General features: G+C 36.6%; 1 protein-coding gene across 2 annotated transcripts in view; it reads left to right on the forward strand.

Annotated features, from left to right (window-relative positions):
* Window positions 1-9,842, forward strand: part of LOC145285842 (cyclic nucleotide-gated channel alpha-1-like) — a 30,950-nt gene extending 21,108 nt beyond the window's left edge. For both annotated transcript variants that reach the window (XM_080134283.1, XM_080134284.1), the window contains 2 exons: window positions 2,191-3,078; window positions 9,344-9,842. In XM_080134283.1, the coding sequence (XP_079990409.1) occupies window positions 2,191-3,078; window positions 9,344-9,834 (1,379 nt within the window). In that variant the 3' untranslated portion in view covers window positions 9,835-9,842. The remainder of the gene's footprint in view (window positions 1-2,190; window positions 3,079-9,343) is intronic.
* The last annotated feature ends 241 nt before the right edge of the window (window positions 9,843-10,083 follow it).

Consider the following 10,083-nt stretch of genomic DNA (forward strand, 5'->3'; position numbering starts at 1 on the left):
AAAATTTGACAAAATAAGTTTTAACGTATTTTCCTAGTAAAAAGTTAAAAGACATTTTTTTCATGTAATCAAACTTACGACAAGCATTCTCTTCTTGGATCAAGTTCTGGAATTAGTACTGAGTTCAAAATGTACAGATAACGACATACAGTGACCTTTAAAGAAATAAAGTAATTCCATTTAATTGTAGTACAAGAAACAAAAACAGTTGAATGCCTTCTCACATCTCTATTTAATGTAATTAACTATTACCTGTAATTATATTCATGCAGATAGTCTACATGATTTATACTTGCGTAATATTTGTGTAAAAGTTTATAGTCAACGCAAAACTCTTTCCATATATACTTATGTATGCATATATCTTTTTATTTAAAAAATTTTGCCTACCGAACTCCTCTGCCAGTTTTTGGTCTACAGACATGAAACTTCATATATAAGGTATTTGAGCCCATGCGAAACTTTATATATAGGTTTTAGTCAGGGAAAATCGGCGCGAAAGTGTGAAAATTATAAAAAAATGACATTTTCCAGGTGAAGGTCGAACGACGCCATTACGAATATGTATGCATAACGTAGTAGCTATAGGTTAATGTTTTGATTTTTTTTAGCTTTGCAGAAAACATGTTTTCATGGCTCAGTTATTAACGGCAGGGGAAAATAAATCGTAAGCTAAGCGTTTGGGTTTCGATTCTCAATGGCGGATTATGTTTGAATGAGAAATTTATAATTTTAAACGTTAAAGATCACCCAAAACATACTAAATGTTAGGAGTGAAATAGCAAACAACTGTATACACAGAATAAACTTTACCTCAGAATAATAACATACAAGAAAATAAATAAATAAAATAATTATTAAATAAAAAAACGACACTAATCTAACGCCTGAACTAAAAAGAATAAAAAGTATTCAAACTGCGCACCTGTTAAAACAAATTCAACACATTTACAAGAACAAAGGAAGAGGAAGTAAAAGTAAATCAAAGTTTTTTTTCTGAGAGTAGCCTGGCCATTGGCTAATGGAAATATTAACTTGTGGAATTTGATGAGTAAAGTTAACTAAACTAAACACCACGTTTTTAAAATTTTGTAGATGAGGATTGGTTATTCATATTATTTGGATTCTTCAGACTACTGTTCCCATCTTGAGTGTTATTTTCACAATGTATCGGTCGTTGTAACCTCCAACCTTCTTCAGGTGTATCTTATCAAACTTGGTTATCTATCTGTCAAACTCGGGAATCTGCATGGAGTTTCAAACGAGACCATTTACTTCAAAGGGGTAGCATACTTCTTGTTCTGTCAGCCATTACTGGATAGAGGTTCTAAGTAATTCGCAATCATATTTTTTAGAACGACTCGTGATGCGGTGGTTAGAGTGCGTAGAACAATTCAATTGTGAAGTGATATGCTCCTGAAGTTTGAAGGTTCAATACTCAGTGTCGGCGATTGAAAATTACAATTCACACTGGTTATATTTTTTTTTTAATTACAATATCAACATATTTCTGTGAAGAAATTTGATTTTGATTTGTATAATTACAAATGTCCCCATTTACTCTGTTTACTTTTTACAAAGATTTTCTATTTTTTATGTTACATAGATTTGTTATTGGATTGAAAAAAAAACGATTAAAAAAAAGCAGATTAAAAAAAAAAACAGATTAAAAAAACAGATTTTAAAAAACAAAAAAACAAGGTCATTTGTAAAATTTATTCTGAACATTTTTGTTATTAATTCGCAATTGTATTTTAAGTGTCGCCCGCACTGGAGATTGAAACTTCAACCTCCAAATGAGTGTAACTTACAACTGAATTTTACCAAGTATTTTATCCACTATGCCACACATCCTTGTTAGGGCCACCTAAAATACAATAGCGAATTGTTTAGGACTTCTAACCAGTCATGGCTGACAGAACGAGAGCATGCTACACCTGTGGATTAAATAAAGAGTTCCGTTCAAAATTCCGTGCACATTCCCGAGTTTGACAGAAAGATTCCCGAGTCTGACAAGAAAGACGTGCAGAAAGTTGATTACATCGACCGAAACATTGTTAAAATAACACTCAAGATAAGAATCCGAAGAATCTAAATAATGCAAATATTTAATTCTCACCTCAAAAATTCAGAAACACCACAATAGCGGCTAGTTGGAAATAATTGAATACGCTTTTTTTTTCTCTGCAGGTTACATCGAAGATGGTTTGTTCATTATGGATCCTCCAAAACTCTTGCGGAACTATAAGAAATCTATTTATTTCAGACTGGATCTTTTGAGCATATTTCCCACTGACCTATTATACTTTGTGTTCGGATTTGGTAGTTCTATGGTGAGAGTTAACCGATTGCTGCGAGTCAATAGTATATTACATTTATTCACCATGCTGGAGACACGGACGTCATTCCCAAATTTGATGCGAATAATCAAGCTTCTCGTTTGCGTCATCCTCATCTTGCACTGGAACGCATGCATCTACTTCCTCATTAGTAGAGCATTAGGTCTCGGTTCGGACGACTGGGTCTATCCAAACGATATGGTCGAGTTTAATCTCCTTCCCGACGACCACATCTACCATAAAACCCTCCACGAATATGTCGTGACGTTGTGGTGGTCAGTGTTGACTCTGACCACTATCGCTGACACTGAACACCCAGAGACTACAAGTGCTTTCATGTATGTCATCGCCTGCTCCCTGATTGGTGTTCTCCTGCTAGCCTCGGTCTCAGGTAAATATGGGGCGATGATCAACAACGCTTACATGGCTCGCGACGAGTTCCGTCAGCAGATGGATGACGTAAAACATTATATGCAGTCACGCATGGTGGGCAAGGAGTTGCAGACTCGGGTAATCAACTGGTTCAATTACACATGGCAGACCTGTGGGACACTGGATGAGACACGGGCACTATACTGCCTGCCATACAATTTGCAAAGCGAAATCGCCATGCAGGTTCACCTGGACACACTGAAAAGTGTTCGCCTGTTTCAGGATTGTGAACCAGGACTTTTAAACGATCTTGTCCTGAAACTTCAACCTCAAGTCTTCAGCCCGGGTGATTTCGTTTGTCGCAAAGGTAAGCTAAAATATATCTATGTCTGAAGGTTTATCCCTCCCTATATATATATATATATATATATATATATATATATATATATATATATATATATATATATATATATATAAAATTAACTCATTTTTCCCCTCTGATTTTGACCTTAATAGAATTGAAAATCAAGACATTTCATGCAAATGTAATATGCAGAAACTGCAGCACATTATCTAAGGCCTATTACCTCTACACTTCCTCGATAATCGTGGATTCCTATATTTTTTCTGGTGAGCGTTCACAGCCCAAATCGGTTAGAATGAATGGAAGTTGTAAAATCTTTTCTCTCTAATAAATTCCTCCTACCCCCATTACCACTTACACCGTTGTGGATCCGTTCACAAGGGACAGTACGAAGAAACACTGGTTTGGGTTCGTATTGCTTAAAAAAAATGGAATGGCATTTTAATGTTCCTTTTCGTTCTATGTTTTCTACTGGGTGGAACGCCCCATTGGATTTAAGCGAATCGAAGGTTTATTTATGCCATTTTTTTATTTTGCTTTATTTCGTTTTGTATTTGACTAAAAAACACTCGAAGGGAATTTCGTTTTATTTCGTTTTGTAGTTGATTAAAAAAACTGGAATGGACTGGGTGAAACGCACCATTGGATTTAAGCGAATCAAAGGGTTATTTATGCCATTTTTTTCCGCTTTTCGCTGTGTTTTTTTTTCCGAATACGTTCATCATCTTTTTCCCTGATTTATGCTTTCTTTTTTTCCGATTTCTTTTTTAAAGAAGTTTTCCGTTTGTTCACTGGGTTTTTTTTTTGCCGATTTTTTACAGAAGTTTAACATCGTTTTTATTTTTATTTTGATATTTAAACAGGGTTATTTCTTCGCTTATTCTTTACTTTACCCCCCCCCCCCGCCTTACGCACACACCTCCAGACAACCGGGCAACACCAGGTACCCCCGCTAGTTGAATATAAAAAAGAAAACAACGGCCAGTTGTGAAAGGTACTCGTTTAAGAAATTTGACAGTGTGTAGATGAACTGTAGATGAACTGTAATATTGACAGTGTGTAGATGACCTGTAATATTGTTGGGGCTTCTGTATGACATGGAGGGTTGTATATACGATGTGTTGATTAACGTGTATATATATTTGATCGTCTACATATGAATGTGCCTATTTGATCGTCTAGTGATTGTTTAAACAAGACATATAACAATTAAAACATGAATTGGATCGGACACTACTTAACTATAAAAACAATGTTAGAAATTAATGCATTTAGCCTGATTTATCTTGCAAATGAAACGAGTTTCTACGTAGCTTGTCATAAGTTTATTTTACAATATGTCTGTCAAAACATCGTTTATTCATTACCCACACAACAGCAGCCGTAATAGGGTAACGGTGAGAAGCCTTGACTGTCATTTAGGCGGTCGGTTTTCGATCCTGGTTTGAGGCAGTTGCACTGATGAGCTGTGAAACAGCGAAACAGTACTGTATGTGGATGACTATATATATATATATATATATATAATTATTTTTTTTACTATAATAATTAAATACCTACAGACACTAGTGTTTCATCCTTTCGGGATTCTTCAGTGCAGGGTGTCACGATTACTACCAGTCGAACGATTCGAACCCCGCGGCACGAGACATCTCTGGCTCGATTAGCGGAGGCCATATCCATTCGGCTACTATTAACCGTGTGAAATAGCGTTGAATTAGGTTAATTGCCATTTATTTTCATAAATTACTACTTATCTCTGTTTGTGTATTGAGCATTCCTGAAAAAAAATGCTGAAACTGGATGCATAAAGCATATTTCTTTAACACTTTATGCATGAAATAATTATGACAGAAGGATCGCCTTAATTTAGATGATTATAATAATTTGAATGTAAATGTTTTATTGTGGTATAAAAAGAAATTGCCCCCCCCCCTTTTTTAATGCTTGATTTTGTTCAAGAAACATAACTCTCGTGTAGTGGGGTTCTGTATAATATAGGAGAGTTGTACATATGTGTATTTATTGACGTGTATATGTATTTGCTCGTCTAGATATGAATGTGTTTATTGATCATCTAGTGATTGTTTAAACAATACATATAACAATTATAACATTAAGGCACAAATTACAATATCTGGAGTTTTACATTGGGCAATGGGAAAACATACCTGGTCCATCTGGGTTAATCTTAATTTGACGGATCCTCAGAAAAGCTGCAAAAAATGATTCGTATGACCCGAAGCCTTGGTGGTATTTACAGCAGCTTTATTTTGGATGTTTCCACAATTGGAAAGTTATAACACTGGTCCTAGCTTTTTACGATCAACATTTCCCTCTACTTGGAGCCATCTTTCTTCCTTTGACTACTGACCGTGTCTGCTAACTCTGACTCACAACTAGTAGGGGATGCCCTTTCTTTCTTCCCTGCAACCTCTTTCTCAATGAAGAGATGTTACGAGTCTGCCTCTGCTTTATCGTTATTTTCATGGCAAGTGCTCGTCTGAGCTCCAATCTATGGTCCCCCCTCGCCAACCTGTGCTTAAACCTAAATGGACAAAGTTTCTTTCTTAGAAGTGTACGCTTGTGGAACAGTCTCCCGTTTGCGTACTTTCCAGCTGACTACAATATGGTTGTCTTCAAGTCCAACATAAACAAGTTCTTGATGAGCCGTTCCACTTAAGTTAACAAATTTACCAAATTTCCATCACTAATGACTACTATATTGTCCAATTGACTACTGTACACTCTTTAACCCTTATCCTCGAGTGGCTTCTGGGTCTTGATAAGTGGTGATGCCTATGTAAAAAAACAAAAACAAATTATTTACTGATGACATATTTAACTGTGATTTTCATTCATCCTGTACTCGATTACCTTTGAAAATGAACTTTTTAAAGGTATTTTTTCCCATTGATCTTTTTTTTATTAATGTGTATTTTTTATACATCATCACAGCTTACATCACAAATTAAATCGTCAAGAGTTTTCTTAAATGCCCTAAAGAAAAAAAAACTACATTAAATAAGTGTTGGAAATTAACTAATTTTAAAACGAGATTTTAATTATTAGACAAAGTCTCGGTGTTCGTTTCTTAAAATTTTTTCTTAAACAAAAAATCCCAGGGAACAACGCACCCTTCATAATAAAATACAGTTTGTTCATCTTGCGTTAAATAAAGTCTATCCTTATATTTAAGTTATTATTTACATAAAGACTGCACTTACTGCCTTAAACAGCAACAAACGGTTTGAAACAGCTCGCCACTATCCATCACTGCATACCACTGCCCAATAGTGACAGTAATCTCCTGAAATTCACTATCAGTCACCGTCTTGACTGCCAGTATCCAGCAAAGCCCACCACTAGGTGACACTACTATACAACGGTTAACAGTGCATGAATATCAAAGACAGGATATTTCATGCCAAAGCAGTCAAATGTGGCTCAACACTGGTCATGGTCAATAGTGACTGACAATGTACAAACACAAGTAACTGCCTAAAAATGCCAATGACCACCAGTGCTCGCCATTGAAGACACAAAATTTCATTTAAAAGCAGTCCAATGGAGGCTGATACTGGTCATGGTCGACAGTGAACGCCATGAACAGACCCTAACAGTTGGATTAGGAAGCCAGTGTCCACCAGTAAACGCAAGCAAATGCAAGCAATTCCTTCAAACAGCACTAATCACCAGTGATCATCACTGCTTACCACAGACAGTCAATGGATGCCAGTGCCCAACAATGCCTGAAAGTTGAAAACACGCGATTTCAGTTTGCAGCAGTCAATATAGGTTTATATTGATCATGGTTGCCACAAACTGCCAGTTGCAAAGGTAGCCAGTACCCACCAGCAATCTACTCTAGCCAATACTACTTGCCAGTTACTCCAGTGCTGACACTAGCATTCAGTGGCTTCTGCTAATTGCCACTGCCAGACAATGCCCAACTGTGAAAGCAACATGATTTCATTTGGGACACAGATGCCAGTGCCTGCTGTTTTCCAGGGCTGACAACAGGAATTTAATTTAATTATGGGGACGGGGGGGGGGTCTTCATCGAAGCTGTCCTAACTTCCAACAGGCAACACCAATACACAGACTCTGCTAGTATATAAATATATGTTAATTTTTGGCATAAACTTCCAATGGGCAATGTCGGTACATGGGTCCTGCTAGTATAAAAAAAGTAGTTATAGTTTTATAAGAATTTGATTGCAAACAAACAATGGCATAATTAAATAATAAAAAAAATCTTTAAAACAACAAAACGAAATAAAAATTCAAAAAATAAGAAGATCTATGGAGCAATACCGGATATGAACAGCTAGTTCAGTAATAAAGTTGGTCTGATATTTTTCATCTGATAAGGCTCAATAAATAGTAGCATTATTATTACTGATGAGCAAAAATAATACATAAGTTATTTGGTGGTATAGACTTCTAACGGGCAATGCTGGTACACGGGTCCTGCTAGTATATATATATATATATATATATATATATATATATATATATATATATATATATATATATATATATATATAAGCTATTTGGTGGCATATACTGGCAATGCCTATGTTTCGACCTACTGGTTTCGTGTTGGCATCATTAGTATAAATGAAATAACATACGTATGGTTAGAGATACATGTAGAAACGTCCAGTAATCGTTAGCAAAATGAAAGCAATACTCATGCTATAGCGCAGAAAGTGCAGAAATAAAAATTGAAAAGTAAAAAGATCTACGGGGCAGTGCTGGGCATGAATAGCTAGTTCAGTAATGAAGTTGGTCTGATATTTTTCATCTGATAAGGCTCAATTATTATTTTATTATTATCAATTGTTATCAATTATTATTAGTAGTAATAATAGTATTATTATTATTATTATTATTAGTAGTAGTAGTAGTAGTAGTAGTAGTAGTTAAATATATCTTGGCAAAATCATCCCACGAAGCAGTAACTTTATGGCAACCTACCTGCCATATCTAATACCATCAGGGAGAGACACCTACGATTTGCCGGTCACTGTCTGAGGAGCAAGCATGAATTGGTGAGTGATGTATTGCTATGTACTCCACGACACGGACGCACAAGCAAAGGACGACCTAAATCCACATACATCCAGCAAATAGCACACAACGCCAACTGTGAACCTGAAGATCTGAGGCAGCTGATGGAAGACAGGAAACTCTGGAGAGGAAGAGTCACATTGGTCCGGGCAAGGAGCCCGTCATGATGATGATGATGATGATGATGATGATGATGATGATGATGATGATTAGTAGTAGTAGTAGTAGTAGTAGTATAATAGTAGTAGTAGTAGTAGTAGTAGTAGTAGTAGTAGTACACCCGGACTTGAACAGAGGATCATTCGATCTGTAGTCGAATGCTCTACCATTGAGTTATATCTCAGAAAACAATAATTCTGTTTTTTAAGAAGAAATGATTTGCTGAGATGTTATTATCTCCCTTAACCGGTGTAACGTGAAATATTCCCCAGTATAAATTCTTCTTTTTTATCTATAAGAAAGAAAAACTATTTTTTAGGATCGGATGTTTTCGATTTTCAAAACTTATCAGATGAATTTCTGTACAAAACATATCTAAGAACACTACCAGACATATAAATTACCTTTGCGTGAAATTTGATAAAGGTAGGCTCAGCTGTTTCGGAACCTATGAGGAAGAAACTCTCCCACACACACACACACACACACACACACACAAAGTGACTTTTACATCAATGTCGAGAGTTGGGAGGAACAAGCCAAAGAAAGGAGTGGTTGGCGGAACAGTCTCCACAAAGGAAAGAAAGAAATAGAGAGGACGATTGGAGAAGCCTTAGAGTTGAGACACTATAGACGACACAACCCTGGCACCCACATATGCAGTGCCTGTGACCGGATGTTTCACACAGAAAGAGGACTATGCCAACACGAAAGGATAAAGCACTGAGGCCCCGACTAGTCATTGTCAAGACTGACGGACTGCATCATGATGATGTCCTCATTTTTACATTGGAGATGACGACGACGACGACGACGACCCAATAGAAGAGATTTTATCATCACCACAAGTAACAGAAAATTAAGTTTTACGCAACAAAAAAGCAATTTAAATAATCGGTTTTGGAATCGAAAAATACACTCAGATTTGTTTTTTTTTCCATCCCAATATCGATTCCGATTCCAATTTCGATTCTGATTAATCGTCCCAATACATAGACATATAATGTTTCATGGCTTTATTGTCTTCTTTCAGGTGACGTCGGCAGAGAGATGTACATAGTGAAATTAGGAAAGATTGAAGTCGTTTCCGAAGATTTGACGAGAGTATTTAAAGTATTTGGTAAGGGCGAAAGCTTTGGTGATCTGAGTATGTTGACAATTCCCGGCAACAAATACGGCAACAAGAGATCCGCCAACGTCCGCAGTGTCGGCTTCACTGAACTCTTCTCTCTATCAAAGAATGACCTGCTGCGTGCGTTGGAATCCTATCCAGAAGCAAAGTCGATGCTGATCGAGAAAGCAAGCGAGATTCTTCGTAAAGATGGGGCCATTGACGAAGAGTTGGCAAAGTCGGTCGCTATGGAAAGCTCAGAAGCGAAAATAGCCGCCTCGTTGGAAATACTGAACACACTAGTGTCGGAGGTTGAAAAGAACCAGCAAGATCATGAGGCGATGGAGGAGAGGCTCAACAAAAGTATGAACGATGTCCTAGAAATGTTAGAAGATATGAAGAATAAAATTTGACAAACAGATTCTGATGTTTCTGAATTTTTGAGATGAGGATTGGTTATTCATATTATTTGGATCCGTCGAACTACTGCTCTCATCTTGAGTGTAATTTTTCACAACGTTTCGGTCGATGTAACCTCTGACCTTCTTCAGGTGTATTTTATCGAACTTGGGAATGTTTCTGTCGAACTCGGGAATTTGGACAGAATTTAGAGCAAAACTGTTTATTTACTTCACAGGGGCAGCATGCTCTTGTTCCGTCAG

This window comes from Euprymna scolopes, chromosome 10 (assembly GCF_053919585.1).
Source record: "Euprymna scolopes isolate OS-2025 chromosome 10, ASM5391958v1, whole genome shotgun sequence".
Taxonomy (NCBI): domain Eukaryota; kingdom Metazoa; phylum Mollusca; class Cephalopoda; order Sepiida; family Sepiolidae; genus Euprymna; species Euprymna scolopes.